Source organism: Vigna unguiculata, chromosome 2 (assembly GCF_004118075.2).
Source record: "Vigna unguiculata cultivar IT97K-499-35 chromosome 2, ASM411807v1, whole genome shotgun sequence".
Lineage (NCBI taxonomy): Eukaryota > Viridiplantae > Streptophyta > Magnoliopsida > Fabales > Fabaceae > Vigna > Vigna unguiculata.
Window position 1 is genome coordinate 18,672,395 of NC_040280.1, and position 24,223 is coordinate 18,696,617.

The window sequence follows — 24,223 nt, forward strand, 5'->3', positions numbered from 1 at the left end:
TATTTACTATAATATAAACATTTAACCTTATTTATCACCATCTAAGATATATTGAAGTTCGAAAGATACAAGACCTATGTTAACATTTTATTATTATTAATTTAATATTTGTTCTGTGTGTAATTTTGATTTATTATAATTGTATATAAAACAAAGATTCATTTTAATTTAAAAATTTAAAGTAAAGAGACATTTAAAATATATTTTAATTTAAATATTTATTTTCCTTTTATATTTGTTTTAAAATATTTTTAAAACTTATCAATTAAATTCCATTAATGCTTAATGCTTGCAAATTTAATAAATGTTTTGGTTCTCCTGAACTTTTATTTGATATTCTAATTTAAAATATATATAATTATAATTTATTTCTAAATATTTGATATATCGAAGAAACAACCCTTTTAATATTAAATATTTGATAATATCAAATTTCCTTTATCATAATTTTTTAATATTTTATAAAAAATTAATTAATTAATATTAAAAAAACGAGTACAAGTATGAGTAAAGAATATATCCATTAATGTGACAAAAATTTAATACCCGTCTGATTTGAGTAAGAAAATAGGATTAATTTTTTATATAAAATGGATATGAGATAGCAAAATTCATCCCCGCTCTAATTGTCATCCCTAACCACAATTACGACTAAAACCTATTAGAGTGTGGCTAAAATACACACACCAAATTTATTTGTATTAAAATAAATAATTTGATTTGAGATGTACTTAAACGATTATTTGTTTTATGTAAGTTTATATTTTGATTTTTTTAATTTTTTTTTTTAAATTAAAAAGTATAAAACATCTATAAGTACTTACAAATAGAATTCATGTTGTGTCCAAAAAATAAGAAAAATAAGTAAAATATAGAAATGTCCTTTTAAATTGTTAAAAATAAATTACGATTGTTTAAAACTTAGAATGCCCACTAAAAGTAAAAGTACTGAATAAGTTTATCATTCTTTTACCTTTTTTTTTCATTTTATTTTTGCTTTTAATTCATAAAGAACGACATGTTTACCATTGGGTTTGTTATACACAGGGCTGTAAAACAAACTAATTGTAAACAAGTTATTTCGGGAGACAGTTTTTTTTTTGAAATATTTCATATTCACTAATAAAAACACACATACACAAGTCTATGTATGTATTTCAAAATAGTTGTTTAAATAAGATTACTACAAAATTAATACATACAATTAATTATTGAAAGTTTTCCTTACTTCCCAAATTTTGTAGGTATAATTTTTAAACCTTACTATTTTGCTTCCAGCCTATTTACATACTTGACTGGACGAGTTTTTTTTTTCTTTTTAAATAAAAGACTTTACTATTAATTTATATAAAAATTTACTTCAATTTTCAGTTATTTTAGAACAGTTCTTCCTGGGAAAAACGCATCGAAACACACGCTATGTAAAACTTCTATGTAAAATTCAAACGAGTGTGGAGATATATCTGCAACTGCAATGCAACGGTGTTTTAATATAACAGTGTAAGTAACATTCTGGAGTAGTTACTGCAGAAAACACATTTTTCAGAATATATATATCTCGAAATTATATGATGTTTTACATTATTTTGAATTACATATTTCAACGATGTTTTATATAATTTGTTGTACAAAACGTGTAAGCGAAAACAAAATCCAAAACAATTCCTCACACCAAGTTGTTCAGTAATGCATCATAAACCTTTCTAAACTTTCCCGGAATTGCATTTATTGCAGAAGATGCAATCCGATTATGAATAATAAATTACAAAAGTGCACTTGAAACTAAATGAAAACAATTTTTCTTTTAAAAAAGATTAGTAAATTTCAACACCTATCTGAAACACTGATTATTTTCAAATTTTTTCTACAAAACCAGCTGAAAGTGAGAAATCTTAACTGTTCTAAACAATTGTCTTCGTAGACCGACCTTCTGGATTTTAGATTATATTGTATACTAATAATATTCTGAGACCTCTGAAAGTCTTTAAAAGTGTAAATGGCTTTAACCCGACTTCATTAAGAAAAAAAAGAAAGCTTAAACAGGTCAAAGGTTCTCTTATGAGAAGATTATCAACAAGCTTACAAAAGTTTTAGGGTTTTTTTTAACAAATCCCCATTCACCTGACAAATAAAAGGTCCGCACGTAAACTTGAACAGAGATCTCTCAAAATACTGATTTATGAAACAATATGTAACCAGTGAATGAAACTAATTCATCCATCCATTCATATTATAGTTGAAATATGGTACAAAAAATTCTTACATTCCTTTAAAACTCCCACTACTAATGACTACAACGTGCACAGATGCAACAATGTTAGTTGAAAGACATGCATACACTATTTACATACAAATATGTGGCAACTTACAAAACCCTATTCTTCTAGGGTTTACTTAACAAAACTAAGAAAAGAGAGAAAGAAACCGGCAAAACTTTAGGGGTACTAGTTACACAATCATACACCTAAAAAATATGTATAATAAATAAAAGGCAGCTGCGGCTTATCTGCCATTGATTAGCATGAATTTATATATATATATCAATGATACGACAAAAGAAGAATGATGATCTTTGAGGCCAGTAATGTTTGGGGACGAAAATAGTCGCAAGAAGATATTGTACCTACCTACAACCGAAGTATGGTTCGAAGTGTGTCAGAGAGATTTTGAATAGTCCGCTGCTCCTGGGTCGCTTGCAGCTCTTGCAGTGGCATATCCTCGTAACACCTAACAAGCAAAACAATTAGGTACAGAATAATTAACATCAACATAGGAGGAGCTGAAAGGAATCACTGCATCAGGATATCACGAGCCCTAAAATTGTTTGCTTAATTGACACGCCCATTGGTGAAATCTGGTGAAGCTCTCCTATTTACGCATTTGAATACATGAATGTAATTTTGTTCACGTAGAAATGGTAAAAGTTTTGCTGATCAAAAGTTTAAGAGACATACATCTTATGGTAAGCTAAAGCCTGTGCCAAATTCATAAGTGTAGAACTTGATGTCAACCTTTGGTAAATGCTTGGAGGAAGAGGCATCTGCTGCATCAATTGGAAAACCAACATAAATGGCCATAACAAGTGTACTGCACTGCACATATACATGCGCAAATTTGCACCACACACAGTTACCTCATTTAGTGCTCTGCGGCCCTTCTTGGACTGTCCATCACCACTGAAAAGCTCTTGCAGTGCTTCCACTGTTCCGGTTCCAGCAGTATCCTGTTGCAGGCCACCAAGTACGTTGTCTGACAAGAGAGCAATAGGTGATATATCTGTTGCCCTTAAGAATGGGATAGGCACAGTATTACCAGCAGCATAAATCGACCAGAGCTGCATTGGCACAGAAATTGAAGTAAAAAGGTAAGTCTGACACTGCAATCACACAAGACATTCATAACGGACAACATATACACTTAATTAATGGGACAATTAATTCAAGAAACGAAATGGGCTAGAAATCTGCCAAACAAAGGATGAAGGAAGACATACTTCTTAAAGAAGCTAGAGGCAACAACTCTAATAACTAAAAACATCAAATTTTGCTCAAAGAGGGTGATATCCCTTTCAGAATAGGATTTGACATCCCATGCGCAAATCAAATCACAAAAATACCTTATCTTGTAAAGCAAATGCTTTACGGCTGCCGGTTTCACCCCTGAATATATCACTACTACCCATTCCAGCTGGTGCTCGATAACTACCTTTGATTTTGAGGGTCTGCTCAGTTGAATCACTAGCATAAGGTATAGATGATCGAATAGTATTGGTGGTAGCACTAGATTCTCTTAAGGAGGTGGTCTTCGTCAAGTCAACTTTCTGATTCTCAATCCTAAAAGATTATCCCAAAAGAAAGCAAACTACGTTAAGACATGCAAAATGAAAAGGAAAAGAGAGGGACAGTCTATAATTTGAAAATGACGTACAATTCACAAATTTGCAAAGCTAAGACAGTTTGAAAATCAGAGTGAGAGAATAAAAGAAAACTGCTTTCTTAAAAAATATAGGTAGTGAAGGTAAACAGACAGGAAAGTACCCAGAGTTAGCCAATCTGCCTCCTGTGCCACTGGGTACAGCAGAGTCGGAAACTGCAGAATCAGCATATTGTGTAGTCTTCTGATGAAACTCATCAGCATGGACTATAACAGTGCCAAAGTTGCCTGCCAATAATCCACATAAATCATAATATTCAACCCCTAAATAAAACAAAAACAAGGTCTTCTTCCATTTTCCAAAATTTAAGAACTGTACATTTTAGAAAAGAAATAAATTAGATAACCCTTTATATGGATTGAAGGAAGAAAATGGTAGGCGAAGTTAGAAACAGATAAAATTGTGAACTCTTTGTTTCTACATTTTTCTTTCTCACCATACCATACCTTTTCTTTTCATTGTCTTTTCAAGCAAAGAGAACATTTAAAACCATTTCCGAATTTCCCTCCCAATCAATATTCCAAGCAATATGTCAAGACCAAACAATTATAAACCATAGGAAGCACAACATCCAAGGAAAAACTGTATACAATTGTTCAGTTGGAAGAGGTACTATACAAGAAGTAAGATAACATTCAGACATCGTTAAAGAAACATATATATTACATAGTAGTTGACTTCCAGGAGATTCTCATACATACAAATACGCATGCACAGCAAACATTCTAACATCAGATGATAAAAATTGAGAAAAAATTTCCAATTCACAAACAAGATGCAAGAATCACAGACCTTCACTCATGTCTATATCTTCCACCTCACGTAGCTTCCTCACAGTGCCATGTGATGACAGATTAGCAGCCCCCTCAACACCAATGTTATGAGGTTTGGATGGAACAGTGTCTCCATATTCATCATTTGGTTTTGAAACTAACTGGAAAAAGAACGAAAACAAGAACATGTTAGTTATTTTAGCAAATATTCCATAACAGATTGTATCCCCTAAATCAAGGATACTTACGAGTGCTTTTTTCTCTGATATGAAACCCGCAAGTTATGGAATTTGCCTCCAGTGTATGTACGTATATGTGTGTGTGTGTGTGTGTATATATATATATATATATATATATATATATATATATATATATATATATATATATATATATATATATATATATATATATATATATATATATATATATAACATGCATGCATTATCAGAAAAAGAATAATTCCTCAATCTCTGAGACCAACATGGGGTACTTCAGATTAAGAACTTGAGTTTCACATGGAAATTACTTTCATTATTGAGTTTTACAATGTAGAAGGTAGATGGAACAAGATGCATAGATGTGCATAAGAGGGAGGGAGTTTTTGTCATACCTGATCTTCTGATTCTGCTGGAGCAAGTGTTTGCGCCTGCAAAGCCATTGAAGCCCTGATTTCCCTTGCCTTCTCTAATTTTGGCAACATTGCAGCAGATCCAGTTTTCCACTTTTCAAAGAATTTGTGCTACACACAATAGAAAATAACTTTCACTTGATGGAAAATACAGCATTGAAAAAAGTTTAAATATGCCATTGCAAATCAGATAGTAGCAAATCAAATTGGTTTGAGGACAAATGGAAGCATATGTCTGGAGTTTTCTAGTCACCTATTATTATAAGAAGCAGCCAAAACAAAAATAAAGCTAACGCGTTTGATTAGCCATCACTAAAAGAATTAATTTAGTAATTCTAGCTAACCAGACTTCCTTAGAATTCATTACTATTTTACTTATTACTTTATGCTGTGTTAATTTTGAATTTTGAAACACCTTATATAATCATTCACATTATGTTTATTATCTTTCAAGTCATAACAAGAATCAAGTTTAACACTCTGATTTAATAGGTGAAAGTAAAAAACAATATCATATTGAGAAAAAAAATTGGGAAGAGAAAAAAAAAATCAGTTAAGAAAAATATCAGTAACTTACATCTTAATTAGTGGATCTTGATCAATCAGATGAGGATTATATGTATAATAAATTTACATATAACTCAAATCACGGGAACTTAAAAACTGCAGGTCTAACATGATACCAATATCTAATTGTAGTAAGTTTGAGCATAACTAAATAATTAAATATAAGTATAAGACAAGGATAAATTGACATCTGTATTTGACAGTTGAGCCCTGGTGCAACATGAGATGCAACCCCTGTGATGGTCAGAAGTTCAAATCTTGAAATTAGGCTCTCCACTTATAGGGCTAACCTCGTGCACCTTTTTAACTAACTGAAATATTAGATGACAAACTTTTCTCAAAATTTTGTGCAGGTTTATAATTATAGAAATATGAAGCAAATCCTATATAATCAAGAATATCTAGATTAAATATTATTTGGAACATTTCTATTTATTCCTGTATCATATTTTTATCATTAGAGGATATCAAATATCCTCTATTTATTGTATTAATTATTTTCTCTAAATATAAATAAAGCATCCATGTTGTCTCAAAATATGGCTTCATCTCGATGTCTCTCTCTTTCCTATAGTCTAACATGACATCTAGAGCCCTTTTTAGAACATGTTGGTCTGAAGGACCCACTGTCTCTAGATGACTTTTTTTTCTTGGCAAACCTTACTCCCCAAGTTATTGTTCACTGTTCTGGTGCTTCCTATGACAAGATTTTCAGCAAAGTTTCTGCCGACCACCAGTGTTTTCATTGACACACCTGATTGGGATCGCACCGCACCAATCTGTCCAATCATCCATATGCCGATGCAAACCACCCATCCATGGGCCCTATGATGCGACTTGTCTCCCACTCCAGCCACAACTCTGATTGGTGTGCAGTGGCACCTGTCTGCCGACCAAACTTCACCCAGGTGGTGGCTCCACTAGAGTTTGTTTAGTGGTCCAATCTACTTTCCCCTCTCCATCGGCTATTTTATTTTTATCTGTTTTCCAAATGTCAAGAAAAAAAATGTCTTTGAAGACCAAATATACCTCCAGAACAGATTCTTCCATCTTTTCTAACCATATTATTAGTATTGAGAAGATGGAAGAGTCTAAAAATTCCACTTGGGCCCAACTATGTAGAGTTCTTAAATCCACTATTTATCCTGACACAAACCTACTTTTTGTCCAAACCTATTTTTGGTTCTCATGAGACATGTGCACCACTTTGGAGTAAGACGCGTGCCCTTTTTACCAATGACAAAATGTGTGCAATATATGAAGACTTTACCAAATGGTGTGTGACACCAAACCACTAGTAATACTACTTCTCGTTGAGTCACACTGATCATTCACATGCTTGTTTCTCTTAATCTCCCTTCCTTTTTCTTTGGGTTTATGATTCTAGTGCAACTCATTGGTACTACCCAACCCCTCTCCGTTTACAATTGATTTTGTTCTTTATTTCCATACGTGCCCCCTTCAATTTATTGTTTGTTAGCCAACTAATCCAATCCCATTATATTATCTTCACTTTCTATAATAGTAATATTAACTTGAAAGATCAAATATCAAGTCAAACAATCAGCATCGGATATGAGTCACATGACCTTAGCATCAGTATGTGTATCGTTGCTCTCTCTGATGATGATTCATACATAAATAGTTCATCTCAGGTTGACAAAATTGCAAAAGATGGTTCCAAGTCTAAAATATTTGTCTACTTTTGAATTGTGAGTTAGAAAAACATATTCACCTGTCCTTTCCTAACGGTCTCAATAAACAAGTTTCACATCCTTTTTTTTAGTTTACTCTGATATTTGGGGTATTTACCATTTTATTACCCAATCATTATTCTAGATGTATTTTGATTTGGTTAATGAAAAATCAACTAGAAGTGTTTTCTATATTTCAAACCTTTTTAATGAAACCAAAAACACAATTTGGTATATCAATGTGTTTTTCGTAATGATGATGCTTGTGAACATTTTTCTCATTAATTCCAGCAGTTTGTGGCATCTAGTGGAACTCTTCACCTAACCTTGTGTCCACATACTGCTCAACAAAATGGAGCACCCAACTGCAATTACTGACATTGTATATCAAACACTTCTTCAAAGTCATCTTTCTCACCATTTCTGGGAGGACGTTGTCCTTACAACATGTTATCATTAATTGAATGCCACCATTTTACCACACTATCCTTTTTCACAATCTCCTCGGTCGCTCAAATGTCTGTGGGATATCATCATTCTCTGAAAGGGTAATGATGTTTCTCTCCTGATCTTCATAGGTATTGTGTCTGCTACTGTCTCCTTTTATCGAGTTTGTTTGTTCATACTATACACATGTTCCTTCTAATGACAACATATGTAATCAGTTTCCTACCAGTGCCAATCTTCCTTCATCACTATCAGATGACTATGCCATAACCCAAGATGTTTCTCCAGCACCTCTTCAGGTACACTAACGTCATTCACGGATTGAAATTCCAGACGAGACCTATCTTCAACAGACAACAATATGGTGCAGGTCATGTCCGATCCTTCCACGACACTATCTCTCATACTAGATCTGGTCTCGTCTTTCAAAGCAGTGGTACTTGGAAATTGGCTCCTCTTCCAGCTAGCAAATCAATTGATGGGTACTTGTGGTCTTATACACTTAAAACAAAACCTATGGTAACATTGATTGCTATATAAATCTTGGTTGGTTGCATAGGAAACCCAAGTTCATGGTCAAGATTATACTGACACTTTATCTCCTATTGCCAAAATGACATTTATTTGATCTGTATTTTGCCTTGCAACTATTCACTACCAGACTATGTTTCAGCCTAACATAAAAATGCATTCATTTGATGATCTTCCTACAGAAGTCTACACAGAGTAAGCTCCTACTTTTTTGAGAAAAGATTGTGAACTAATTCAAATCTTTAGACGTCCCCCGTCAGTGCCTACTTTATCAAGCTTGTGAAAATTTTCCAAAAGGTCTTAAAAATGCTATTCAAACACCCTCCTCTTTCTAGAGATAGCAATTTATTTCAAGTCAATTTTTGAACTCTCTTTGTCAAGAGCATTAAATGCAGTCGCATGAATGCCTAAGTATATATTAATATTAAGAATGCGTCTAGACAAGACCTCGTTTATGAAGATAAAGGAACTACTAAAATTATTGGGTATTCTGAAAAAAATGGATGATCCACTCAATCTACTGTGTTCTTGGAGGTAATTTAAGAGCAGAAACAAAATATTGGGCAATGACAATAGTCACTCGTGAGCTGATATGGCTAAAACAACTTCTCAAAGAACTTAAATTTGAAGAAAGCTCCTAACTGCACCTTACATGTGACACCTAGGAAGCATTACACATTGTCTCTAATCTAACCTTTCATGACAGAACCAAATATATTGAGATGAGACTACTGGATTTCATCTCTTCTTTGTCTGTCACTCTTGTTATATTTTCCTTCAACTATTTAACATATAAGGATAACTTAAAACAAAAACTTACAACTCCCAATAATAGTAATTAAATTTGATTAGAAACAATATTACTAAGCATACCTTCAACATCTCAGATGCAGTAGGGCGGAGCCGAGGTTCTTTAGTTAGGCACTTCGCAACAAAATCATGGAAATACAGAGACCTAAAGAGAAATTCAAATTCAAATCATTATCACATAAAGGTATCATCACTAATTAGAGACACTATCTCATACACCAAGATATCACATTGGCACCATGAACATGAAAATAGGATTTTGGAGTCACTCCTAGATGGAAAATATTAACAGGGTAGTTTATGTTGCATTTATTACCATTAGACAATGAAAGCACCAACCAAGCACTATTTTTTTCTGGGTTAAGAAAAGAAATCTCATTAAGATCAAGCGAAGAGATCACGATGAATTTTGGGTACATCAAGTCCCGTCTCCTTAAATGCACCAACCTTTGTATTATTAAACTTCAACACGACAGTGAATTACCATTTGAATGGATGTGCTATATTCATAAACTAGGAAGTGGGAAGGAACAAATAATGTATGCAACTTCGTTTGTGTAGGTTAATAGATGAGTTTCTAGCCAATACAAGACTTTATAGTATGTAGAATAGATATACAACTAATAGGAGATAGAACCTAGCTAAATATACATTTCAAGATAGAAAGTTATACTTTCAAATTTACATGTGGTTTCTCCATTCAACATCATCTCGATAAAAATAAAGTATCAAAGGCAAAAATTGTATAGTAGAAGAATTGCAGCATGCAATTACACACTACTGGCTTTACAAAATTATAAAATGAGCGCAACATAAAACATAATATATAGCACATGGAAAAAGATCATTAGGATTATCTAAACTATAATTCTTTCTAGATCATCAACAGGTGACTCTTCAAGCTCACTTACTAAAAAATTTGTAAATTTACAGCTTGGATGACAACAGACTATAGAAACAAACCATTTTTCTTTATCCTCAAGCATCGGAGCTGGTTCAATTGATATCATGAATAAAACCTACAATTATAAAAGAAAAAAAAAACATTATTATACACTGAACCCCCTCAAAGAAAAGAGAGAGAAAAAAATATACCTTCAAAAATGCCAAATAAATCATAAAATAACAAAGTGTTTATTATTAAATAAAAAAGGAGTAAATCTCACCATACAGCTATCCAATATTATGATATCCATAAACTCACCTATTCAATTACTCTTCTATTTATCTAGCTAATCTTATGTTTCTCCTTCCAAATTAACCCATTCAAATATTAAAATTTATCCTAACTAACTGAAAAACATGAAACAGTAGATCAAACGACAAATAATCCAAACATTTTAAGAAGATCAACATATATTACCAGTTGAATATTACTTATGAGAAGGAGGCAGGGGAAAAATAGATCATATGTTATCAATTAAACAACAGTCAATACAAATATGTATGAAGTTACTAACCCTCATTGGATGTACGTCAGATCTTGGAGGAACACCCTGAAAATTGTGGTAACAGACTTTGAGCATCACTAAGCATGGCAATGAGTTATTTTTCTAATGCAACATCAGGATAAAAAATATCTAATATGAAGATTTTTATCCAATTGCAATATCTGAAACTGTAAATAACAGCCCACAAATAATGACCAACCCATGTAAAGATAAGAAATTTCTTCATAAAACCTATAAACTTGAACTTCATGGAAGATACCCAGAACATTGTTTATCCAGAAGTGTGTTGGGCTTAAACTTTACCTGTTGGCAAAGCCGCCTTAATTAAAGCCACCCCTCACCCGCCTTAGTTGTGACCTCTTTGGAGGTTGTCTTAATTGCAATCTCCTGGTGGTGGTTTAATCTCAGTCTCAAATCATCTAGTGATATGGCTAAAATAGAATATAGAAGTGGGAAGCAAACCCAAAAATCTAAGATGGTACAAAAGCCTATCCTAGATCCATTATTGGGCCACCTGCATTTGCCATGCTCCAGGCTTAAAGTCCTGGACATGAAGGGGAATGTTGGACACCTTAATTGCAGTCAGGCCTAGCCCACCTTAGTTGCAGTCACTTTAGGATGGGCCTAAACGACAATCTCAAGGGTTGTAGTCTAGTTTCACATCTACTAGTGAGATGGCTAAAAATATCAAGTTAAATGAAAACTTCCCCTTACAAGATAGCTTTATGAGGTTGGGTCAAGACCAAACCCAGAAAATCTAAGACCCCTTTATCGGCTAAAATCACCTCAGAAAGTGTTAAATTGACAATACCTTGGTGGAAGCATAAAAAGAGAAAGAAAAAAGGTAACCCACATTGGATAAAATAACAATTTACTTGGAAGATCTAGAATAAAAACACAAGCACTGGATATACCTCAGCCATTTCAATAGCAGACACGCCAAGAGCCCAAACATCAACCTGAAAATCATTTAAATAAATGTAACCACATCAAAATATGGGTGAGTCCAATAATTTAATCATATAATGTAAACATTATATTGGCAATATGCATTTTTTTTTAGACTCTGATTAACAACACATTGGGAACAGTACTGAAGCAAAATACTTCTGATTCTAAAATAACATAAAGGGCCTCGTTTTTTTCTTATTTAAATTGTTTAAAACATATACTAGATAAATCACAGTCAATTATACTGAAATTTTTTATGTTAAATTCTTGATCTTAATTCTCTCCATTAACTTTATATTCAACTTGAGCAAATAAACAATTCACATGCCTTGAAATCATTATGGTCATGAAACATTTCTTGTTTGATATGTTAATGAGATGCAAGGTTTGGTATATCCTCAATGAACTATACTGAAGACTACTTTGGCTAGTATTGTTGCATTGATGGTGGTAATTGTGGTGGGTTCACTAATCGCGGTGCCTCTAGTGGTGGAGTCACTCATTGTGCTTCCAGTTCAGGCAATGATTGTAAATTTGTTAATTCTCAATGTTAGATCTGCCTAAGTTTGGCACACAGCAAATGACTGTCATTTTAGATATGATATTTCTTATCCGCCTCATAAGTCAATGTACTTCATTGATCCAGCTATACAACAATATATTACTTATTCTGCTACATCCTTTAAAACCTCATTCTTGGGTTAATCCTAATACTAAGTCTGCAAACACTGCTCAGCCAAACCCAAATTCTCAAGAAACTTGAAATGCTTCTTGGATACCAGATTCTAGTGCAAGCTTTCATGTGACTGACTCATGAACCAAAACATATCAAACAACTTACTCATTTAGATGGTCCAGATCAAATATTCATAGGCAATGGTGAAAGTTAAAGTATTTATGGTGTTGGTTCCTCTTTATTTGTGTTACCTCATGTTATATGTTCCTCTTTATGGTGTTAAACTAAATAATTTGTTATATGTTCCTTCTATTCCTAAAAACTTGTTGAGTGTTCGCCAATTTGCCAAAGATAATTTAGCTTTCCTAGAATTTCATCTTGTCTTGTCAAATATCAAGGGAAAAATAAAGTTCTTTTTCAAGGAATTATTGGTGTTAATGGACTTCATTCCTTTCATAATCTTAAGCTTCGTATTTCAGCAATGGACCGTGTACACTTTTTGCTTTCAGTAACTGAAACAATTGGTGCATAATTAGACAAAAGTCCTCCAAGAATTGCATCAACATATTCTTCATTACAGACCATAACTCCAACACCAGCTAGCTAATCAACAAAACTTTTAATCTTTACAAAATACTTGTTAGAGATTTCATATCAACTAGAAATATGACCAAATTGTAGTATACAACTAGGTGTGAACTTCACCTTACAAGTCAATTTTATGAGGTTAAACATGGATTAAAGTCCAATTTCTAAGACTATATCAGAACTTATCTAGGACCTATCCTATCAAATCACATACAAATATTTAGTCCAACATTCGAGATGTCCAATCCTCAACATGAGCAAATTGTAGTACATAATTGGGTGCAAACTTCAACTTACAAGGTGATTTTGTGAAGTTGAGCTAAGCTTAAAGTCTATTTTCTAAGAATACTCTTCCATTGATTCGGAATCAAGCGACCTGTACGCATCGCATTATGCATTGAATCATGTGAGATTTTATTTAAAGACCAAATATTCATGAACTTCTCCCAAAGCCCATAGGAGTGACTCGACCCAAGAACTTGACACAAAACTGACTTAGAGAAAATGGATTTATAGTCAAACAAGTAACATTTGGTTTTCACCTCCCCATGCTTCATACTTCAAATTAATTTGATCAAGGGTATGATCATCTTAAACGAGATAACATGGTGGAACTACGTGATTCATGACAAATCACTATATCTTATGCAATTTTATTATCAGTTCAACATGTTATTGGTAATGGAGAAAATTCATGTCATCAATCTTTTCATCAATGGAGGTTGGAAATGACTGCAAAGCAATTGCCATGGAAACAAAACAAGACGTTGCAAAGAAGACAATGCAAAGTGAAGACAACGTGAAAAGAAACTTGCAATGAGGAACTTGCTAAGAGGAACCCTAGAACTTGAGAAGAGGAACGTCAAAATTTGGCTCTAGATACCATGTGAAAGGAACTTGATGATTTTATAATAAATTGAAATGTATTCATTCTTCACTACTGAATAAGTAGCTTACAAAAGTATTTAAAGGTAACCGCTTGCAACAAAAGATATAGCTATTAGTAATAGATTATAGATCTCAAACAAAGTATATACAAAATATAACTAAGTATACACTCTAACATGATAAACTAACATCGTCTTTTAAGAGATTTGTTAACAAGTATATCACTGCCCCCACACTACAATCAGCAATATTTTGAAAAAGCTTTTAAGACTAATATTTTACTTAAGATTAAAACAGAGAGAAAATATATGTTTAAAGGGCTTGAAGGACCCTTCTCATGCATGATCTTCTATTTATATTGATAAAGAGTTGATACAATATGAAGATGGAAGGTCAAGGGACGTCCTAGACTGCTACATACAAAACTAGGTATAGTAAGTAGAGATAACCCAACACACAACTCCCTACTCTAGTCCTACTAACTAGTAGACTTTATTATTCCAAAAATTTTAAAACAGTGATGAACTCCAATTATTATATTCATATATAATAATTACCTCCTATACTTCAACATCACTTACCTCCAATAAAAACCTTATGTATTCCTGTTTCTGATTATTTAAACCACTAACATATGAAAAATATTGTAGTTTCCAGTTCAATAAAATTCCTTCATCCACTTCATTCAATGATTATCAAACATACAAAACATAAGGAATGATTATCAAACATACAAAACATAAGGGTCGGACATTCATTTTGAAGGAGCTTCATGCGGTAGCATGGAAGATGAATTTTGAAACCCACCAGTACCAAATTCATTTTTATTTGTCCAAATTTAAAGATACATTTAAATGATGTTTTCTGGCAATGTAGTGTGCAACTTTTTCGCCTAAATCCTTAACCTAAGAACAATCTACAGAAGAAAAGGAAGGGCAGATGGATATAAAGCATGGAGGAGATCCAGTACAGTGAAATAAAAAAATAATGCAACCAAGTAAACAAGGTTCACAATTTTAGAAAAATACAATACCTTTCCATCATAGCGACTTTCCTGGATAACTTCTGGAGCCATCCAATGAGGAGTTCCAATGAACTATATTAAATGGAAAATAAAAAATCTTATAAGATAGGAAGAATGAATCAGATGTCCATTTAAGAAGCAGGAGGCCTTAATCTAAATCAACTTCTTTAGAATGTGAGTGCGTGTCATTTCCAAGAATTCTCAAGAGCATGTATAAGGTAAACAACACCTCACCTCACCGAAGCCAAAGTTTTTGGGCAAATACTTTGGATATAATTATAAGCTCATATCACTCTCAAGTAACTACAATGGGACTAAAAACAACTGTGTTTGTAGCCACAACAAGTGGCAGGCGGGGATTTCAATACCCCCACAGTAGTGCAAGTTAATCAGAAACAAGTGCCCCAAAAATCTGAGTAAAGAAATGATAGAATAAATTTAATTCAAAATATGTGTAGTTGGATTCAAAGTCAATCCCACTAGAAGGATATTCATGCAATGAACATAATAGAACCATTTCCAACTCCTTTTAGGATGCAATTTGGTAGAAATAACATACTTAATAAGCCACTTAATGACACCCACCTATTTAACATTGTTCCAAAACTGAAATAATGTGATGTAAATCAAAATACATTATTCATGACCCCTTGCAATTTATTAAAAAAATAATAATCTTGCATCTAGCTATAACTCCGTCATGTAAGGATTCAAAACCATGTTCTTACTCCTCCTCCTCCCTTCATTAATAAGACAGAATAACATTCTGATAGTTGAAACTGCTTTTATTGTGAATTGCTTGAAAGTAAAAACTATCAGCCCACTTAATTTATATACATAACATGCAAATCAAGATTCCCTAAATCATAGGGATTGAAATCAGTAACAATTAGCATTTCTATTCTATATGGGGGAAAAAATAAAGTAATCAAGTAAATAATAACAAAAGTACAAATCACAATAACTAAAAATAATAAGTTATCGCATCAACTACCGTATTCCGCTTTGACATGGTCCTTGTAAGCTGCGCAGCAACACCAAAATCCCCTGCTCAAGAAACCTAGAGTTAAAATACAATTGAGCAAAAACTCTAGAGATGGAAAGGTAAATTGTATTTCCAAAAAACTGATTACAAACAAAAAGGAGTGAGAAACCTAGCCGAACTTCAGCATTGTGGGTGATTAAGTCTCACATTGAAAAGTATGGGATGCCAGGTGGAACATTTAAGTACTTGATTCTTCCCCCTTAGTAGCTAGCTTCTCAGTGAAAGATAACTCTAAAGGGCAATGCTTATGATAGAAACTTAGGTACTATGGGTGTTTAAGTTCTACCTAGTTGTGTAGTATGGAATGTTTGATGTAGTATTAAAGTGTTTGTCCCTTCCCCCCTCCCCCTCTCTCCTAATAACTAGCTTTGGGGCTGGGTCCCCCGAGTGCCTCAACACACCTCAGAAGTTATCACTAACTAACTAATTGAGTATAACTAGTAAAATTATGAAATTTATTGTATTGTACAGCTTAGACAAAGAAGATTCTTCAGTGTATGCACCTAGCCTGAGGGTTGAGTGTTATAGGGTATACCTTTCACTTGTACTCTTTCAAATAGACAGATATATAAAGATGGTAGTAATTATTGCACATTATGATAAAATTCGCAACCCCCACAATAGAAATCATAGGAAAACTCGTTTGTGCTCCCAAATCGGTGTTATATCATTTGTCTCCCACTTAGAGTTGCATGAATCACGATTCTAACAAGAATCACAACCCGAATTGTGGGTTAAACCAAATTTCAGTCTCACTTAGAAACAGGTGGGGGCATGCATGACCCAAGTTGAAAAAACCCTAATCTACTTCGTTTTATTGCAGAACTGAGTTGGAAGAGATGCATACAAGTTCATGCTCTGACTTACTCCGATTTCCATGAATTGTTTAGTTAGCAATGCAATGCCACCCATTGCGAAAATGAAGAGGCAGCAGCACCCTTGGAAAATGAAGGCACCTAAGAGAAGACAACCCTAATGCTATCTATTTCTTTCTTATTCTCCTTGGGCCAAACATTTCTCAACGCAAACACTCTTTTCCTCCATTTGACAAAGGAGTTGGGTCATACAACCCAACCCAATCCAACACTAATATTTTCTCATTATTTCCAAAACAAACAAAAAAAGTATATATATATATATATATATATATATTATTTATACATAATTTTTATCATTAATACATATACGTGGGACCTAGCAATGTCAGGCCTTTTGGCTTAAGATATTTTTAGCTTTCCTCCTTATCCTCAGAGGGTATTTTACATCAATCCACTTGTCCTCACAAGCCACAACAAAATGAAATTTCGGAGTGGGAAAGTAGACATTTAAATGAAATTGCATGCTCTATAGTGTTAAATATAAATGTTCTTTTACATCATTGGGGAGATTGGACTTTTCATTTGTTTTTTAATAAATAGAATGCCTTCCTCCTCTCTTGAAAATCAATTCCTCACTCCATTATTTTTCCAAATGATCCTTTATTCCATGTCTCCAAGAGTGTTTGGTTGTACTTCTTTTGTTAACATTGTCTCTCTAGTTTAGACAAACTCTCTGCAAAGGCTATTAATTGTGTTTTTCTAGGATATTACTGCCTTCGAAAAGGATATAAATGACATTTTCCAACTACCAAAACATATTGTATTTCAGTTAATGTCACATTTTTTTAGAACACTTTTTTTCTCGTCCCCCATGGGAACTCCTATTTCCATGCAACAATTTCTACTTGTTCCAACCTTTGGCCCTCTACTGATTCCAACACCTTTTGCCTCCAACCCTAATGAAAACCAATCTACCATTGCCAACCACCTTTCCTTACACACCAACGTCAGATACAGATCCACTCTTCCCAAATTCTAATCCATCAGCTTCACATGCCATGGATCCTTCTCCAACAACTCTTTACATGACTCTATATTCTATTAATAATTGTTTGAATTATTGTATGCCATCATCATATTCTTTTGTTTATTCTTTGTCTACACTTATTCCTAAAACTATACATGAGGCACTTTATCATCATAGATGATGATAAGCCATGATTCATGAAATGTTGGTTCTTGCTCGAAATAGCACCTTGGAGCTTTTCCCTCTTCCCTCTAAAAAGAAGATTGCTCGTCATAAGTGGATTTATTATCAAAGTTGGACCTACGATGATACTTTCTCTCTCATGACCAAAATCAGCACAGGTAAGCTTTTTCTTCCAATGGTTGTTATTCACCATTGGTCACTTCACCAACTTGACATTAAAAGTGATTTCCTTCACGGTGATCTTGAGGAGAAAAGCTACATGGAGAACCTCCTGAATTTGTTACTCTAGGGAAATCTAGTCTAGTGTGTAAATTATGTCACTCTCTCTTTGGTATGAATGACCAGTAGCTTGGTTTGGTAAGTTCAATCATACTATGCTGGTTTTTGGATTAAAATGAAGTGAGGCACATCATTTAGTTTATTGCCATACTACTCTTGGGAAGTGTGTTTTATCTATGGTCTATGTTGATGATACAGTTCTTACAGAAAATGATACCACTAAGATCTCAACTAAAGGAGCACTTATTAAGCCATTTTCATATTAAAGATCTAGGTTTTCTGAAATACTTTATGCTATTGAAGTAGCTCAATTAAAGGAAGGTGTTGTTACTTTACAAAAATAAAGTATGTTCTTGACATTCCACATAAGACAAGGTTGGCAAATTGCCAACATGTATATAGTCCCATAGATCCAAATCCAAAGTTGATGTTGGCCAAAGGTGAAACTAGAATGTCGTATGACAACACAATAAGTACTCAAATTATAGGGTATTGTGATGCAAATTGAGCTGGTTGTCCAGCTATAAGAAGATACACTATAGGATATTATGTATTCATTATGAAATATTGCCTGTAAGAAGCGCAAGAAACAAAATGTTGTTGCCCTGTGCAGTGCAAAAGTTGAATATAGATCTAACTCTAGCCACTTGTGAATTACAAGAGTATATACCACCATAATAAGAGTCTTAACTGCCAGTTGTTAAAGTCCAAGAATATCAATGCCTTAGATAGGAAATCTAATTTTCAATAAATGAAGAAAGGAAGAAACCATAGGGTGAAAAAAATGATTCTAACAGCTATACTGAAAGGAAAATTAAGAATAATGTCATTAGGATATTTTAATTATCCATTACTAATTTTTATAAATAAAAATTTTAGTACATGTGTTTTTAGATCCAAAAATATATTCAATATATTTGCATGTACGAATTGGCAAAGAATACAGTACAAAATATTCAGATTAGAGATGTTTGTAACTCTAAACTTCATCTAGAAAGGAATATTAAAATATGAAAATCCATATGTCATCAATCATTTTCAATGTTTGAAACACACAGTGGAAGAATGTATTAATTTTTATATAAAATGCTAGATTCTCCTTCTAAACACCCAATAGTGATGCAGGCATGGGCATGGTCATGCACCAATTAGAAGATATTAACAATAGTACTAAGGAAGTAAACTTTAAACCTAACTCAAACTCACACAACCTATTTGTATGATGATATTTGCTTCCACTTATATACTATATATTTGGTAATATTTTTAGTTGATGTGGAATCTCTAATACACACCCTTCGTAAACTTAACATCTCAAGCATGGGAATGGAGGAGGATCTAATAGCAAGTTGATAAGCCCCACAAACCTCAATAGGATAGGCACTAATAGGCTTTGAAACCATGTGTTTCTAAGACAACATGGGTTCTTTAAGACAACATGGATAGGCACTACCAATACCTAACTCACTCAATCTTATGATATTATCCTAACCTTCCCTAAAAGGAAATGTTACTTGTCAGGTTCAAATATCAGGATAGGCGGTTAGCGTTGAACATGCATCACATGGCCTTTAATATCTCTCCATATTCAATATGCGCATCAACAATCTCCCTAATGACAATTCATGCACAATTAAGACATCTCAGGTTGACAAAATTGTAGATGATGCAAAATCCAAAACATTTGTTTAATTTGAATTGTGAGTGAGTCCCCCTAATGACAATATATTTAGTCCCTTACCCACGTCAGTCAATCTTCCTTTATCACCACTAGATGACTCTTCTAGAACTTGAGATGCTTCTACTACACTACTTAAGGCTATTAATGTCATTCACAACCTATTGATATTCCGGTATACGATCCATCATTAACAGATAATAATGTAGTAAAGGCCATGTTTTTTATCCTCCCCAACACCATCTCCTGTACCAGATCCGATCTCTTTTAAAATTGATTGGCCCAATGCTACTAGAAAAGGTACCTGTACCCGTAACATTGTGACTCATCCCAACATTGTCTTTACATTAAGCATAGTAAGTCAATTTTTAAACTCTCATTGTCAATACCATCACGAAGGCTTTGAAAAAGGCCTCATTATGATCATAAGGAAAATACTCAAATTAATTAGTATATTTTTACATTGATTAGGTACGGTCACAAAGCGATAGATGCTCCACTTCAAGGTATTGTTTGTTTGTTGAAGGTAATTTAATAATGTGGAAAAGTAAGAAAAAATGTTATGGCAAGATCAAGAGAAAAGCAAAATGTAGGGCAATGACATTAGTCACTCGTGAGCTCATATATCTAAAACAACTCCTCATGGAGCTCAAATTTGAAGAAAGTTCCAAAATGCACCATGTATATGACAACTACGCAACTTATACATTGCCTTTAATCTTGCTATTCATGAGAAGAACAAACATATTGAGATAGATTGTTATTTCATAAGAGAAAGAGTGGAGTCTAGAGACATCAGTAGACTTGTCAACTCTAATGAACCGTTGGTTGACATATTTACCAAAGTCTCTAAGAGGATCGAGGATAGATTATATTTGCATCAACCTGGACACATACGACTTTATACGATCCAACTTGAGGGGAAGTGTATAGTTATAGAAATAAGAAGTTTATCCTATATTTCCTCTAATCCTACCCTTCATGAGAGGATCAAACATAAAAACTGGAGTCTAGAGACATTACTAGATTTGTCAACTATAATGAACAGTTGGTTGACATATTCCCCAAAGTCTCTTAAAAGAATCGAGGGTCGATTATATTTGCATCAACCTTGGCACCCACAACTTATACTATTCAATTTGAGGGGGAGTGTTATAACTATGGAAATAAGGAGTTTATCCTATATAATATAAAATATCTAGATTATATACGTATTATTAGGAACGTTTTTATTTATTCCAGTATCATATCTTTGATATTAGAGGATATCAAATCTCCCCTATTGTGTTGATTCCTTTTTCTCAATATAAATGAAGTCCCCATGTTGTCTCAAAAACACTATTTCAGCTCAATGTCTCTCTCTTCCCTTGAGTTTAACAAGTGCATTTGCTCAAAACAGAAAAGAAGTTCTAATTGTACACCACGTGATGAATTGGAGAACATTCCATTGATAATTTTAACTATATAAAGCATGGGTTGACTATGACCATAAAGAGGACCCAACTACTTGATCACATTGTAGTTGCAGAAATCATTATTTAGAATGGAATTGTCTACCATGCAATCACTTTTTCATATCATAATAGCTTACAAGTGGTAGATTATAACAATTTAGAGTAGTTGTTCTAATACAACATCTCAATTACATAAATTAAAACATCATAGCTACTTGCTAACTAAGCATTCAAGGCAAAAAATTATTACACAAATTTAGTAAATGAATTTGACATTTATTTGAGAGGGTAAGAACGAAATAATCAACTCCTCTAAGGCATATTACTATTATAGTTCTCATTTGCAAAGAAACAATATGACAATCATCATATAACATTTGTACTCACCTAGCTTGACATCCCCCTGCTCAGTTAATAAGATATTCCCACCTTTGATGTCTCTATGGACTTTAAAAATTGAGTGCAGATAATCAAGACCCTACACATAATTAGGTAAACTATTAGGGGCTAAACTAAACAAAAATAACATACAGACACAGCAGAAAACTTGGTTCAAACAAATCTATTGAAGTAGTTTGCTCTCTAAATTCTATCAAAATCAATTAACTATACTTAAAATTGAAAACCTTCGTAGAAGTCAAACAATCAGTGCTAACGAAGCCCATCAGCTATACCTTCAGTGCTTCCCTACAGATATATGCTATTTGACCCTCATCCAATGACTCGTCAGTCACACCCATTAAATCAGCAACACTACCACCACCACAGTATTCCATCACTATCTGCCAAAAACTTAATCAGAATTCAGAAAACGCATTTTAACAAGCAAAATCAAACTCGTAACTAGAATCAAGCAAATTTATACAAAAGCATAGAGAAAGACAATAGATAAGAATTAGAAATTAAGAAGGGGGCCCTAGGGAGAGAACGAAGAGCAAACAAAAGCCAAAAAGAACAATCTTGCCAATCTCTCTTCATTTTTTGTCAAAGGCATCCGTTTAGAGTAAAAATTAGCCAATCACCACCATAACGCCAAGGAAGGCCAAACAAACAAAAATATGTCACCATTAAACCAAAGTCACAAGAATACTCTAAATATAACGTGTTTCACAAAGACAGTGTTATATGAACCACAAGCTAAGGTTATAAAATGACTTCTTACCCAAAGATACTCTTCTCCTTGATAGCTTCCAAGATAACGGACAACATTAGGATGATTACATTGTTGTAACATTTCAATCTCACCACGGATTTCCTCATACCCCTCCTCCTTAATAACCATCCAAAAAGTCATTCTCAACAGTTCAAACTTAGTCTAATAAAAACACCATATTATCTAGACATAAAGCAACCTAAACTCACCCCTTCGGATAACGATATCACTTTGATAGCAACCATCTCCGAGGTTTTCAAATCCCTTGCTTTGTAAACAGCTCCATAGGACCCCTTCCCTGCATTCCATCATCCCCAACACAAACACCACAATAATTCGCAATGCGAGAAAAGTACAACACGAATGAAAAATTAAAAGAATGGACTCAGCAAAGTAAGAAATGAATGAAAATTGAAAGATTGAACTCGAATGGCTCTACCAAGTTCATTGAGCAATTCGTATTTAATCGTAGGGTCCTCTCTGGTAATACTTTCAGGAATCGAACTCGTCGAAACCTTCGTCGTTATCGAGTGATGCCTTCCTTCGTCGTTCAGCGAAGATCCACTTCCCTTCCTCTGCTTTCCGAATCCAAAATCTCCCATCCCCTGCATGCTCGCCACCGCTCTCTCCATCGTCGAACCGACGCCGCCGCTGCTGCCGGAGGACCGTCGTACAACTGTTCCGCTTACAACCTCTCTTTCGACAGACTTCACCGTCGAACGAACGACGAACGTCGAGAATCCTCCGCTGTCCTCTTCCTCATCGCCGTCGTCTTCCCCTTCGCCGAATCTATTCAGAGGACTCGCCTGAGACGAACTCCGAGACTTCCACGGCGGCGAAGCCAAGCTGGAAGAAGGGCGATCGCTGTTCCGTCTACGGTCGCTCTTCACGATCATGGTGCCAAAGTCGCCAGCATCGTCATCATCGTCATCGTAGTCCAGCGGCGCTCCGCCGCCGAAGTCCTTGGGGAGGCGCTTGAGTAGCGGAGGGAGAGAGGAATATTCGTCGTCGTCGTCGTCGTCGCGGCCGTTGTCTTTGTACACCATGGTCGCGTAAGGATCCTCACGCGGCTGCGCGCCGCCGGATTTCCGCCGGCGGTTAGTCTCTACGCCGTCGTCGTCATCGCCTTCGTCGTCGTGAACCACGAAGGTTGAGTAAATGTCGGGTTTAGAATGGGATTTTCGCATTCCCGACCGGAAAGAACTCCGATCCATTTTTCCACTCCGAGAGGGTATAACAGAGTGAAAAAAGGAATCAATCCTTTTCACTCAACTTGCCACCACCGCTGACGGAGAATGCCTACGATGTTTACTGGCCTTTTGTTGGGTCTGCTGTATTTGGGCTCTCTCTCTCTCTCTTTGATTTTTACTTACTGCAACCCCGTCACTTTTTTTTCATTCATGCACCTTTTACGGAAAAAAGTTTGAATTGTTTGTTTCGTAATATTTCTAAATTGTTTAGTACAGTATAACATTAAAAATCAATTCATCCAAAACTTAAAAAATTCAGTATTATATTTTAGATTATATAATCCCATAACTTGAAAAAGGCTTTCAAATTGTATATTTAATAATTATAATCCGATAATTTGCAAAATATTTTTAAATTGTATATTTAATCATTA

General features: G+C 34.1%; 1 protein-coding gene across 2 annotated transcripts; it reads right to left on the reverse strand.

Moving 5' to 3' along the window:
- Positions 1–2,192: 2,192 nt before the first annotated feature.
- Positions 2,193–23,960, reverse strand: LOC114173411 (serine/threonine-protein kinase dst2). 2 transcript variants are annotated; one of them, XM_028057789.1, is made up of 18 exons: positions 23,039–23,960; positions 22,809–22,897; positions 22,609–22,716; positions 22,121–22,228; positions 21,834–21,924; positions 15,957–16,009; positions 14,972–15,034; positions 11,750–11,794; positions 10,845–10,880; positions 10,348–10,403; positions 9,448–9,529; positions 5,318–5,446; positions 4,727–4,868; positions 4,038–4,161; positions 3,617–3,833; positions 3,134–3,334; positions 2,955–3,043; positions 2,193–2,727 (listed from the first exon to the last, which is right to left on the reverse strand). In XM_028057789.1, exons 1-18 carry the CDS (start codon positions 23,811–23,813, stop codon positions 2,628–2,630), a joined length of 2,508 nt encoding a protein of 835 aa, XP_027913590.1. In that variant the 5' UTR covers positions 23,814–23,960; the 3' UTR covers positions 2,193–2,627. The 2 variants fall into 2 exon arrangements, with proteins under 2 accessions (XP_027913590.1, XP_027913591.1); XM_028057790.1 differs by having other exon boundaries at positions 2,955–3,040; positions 23,039–23,813.
- Positions 23,961–24,223: the final 263 nt, after the last annotated feature.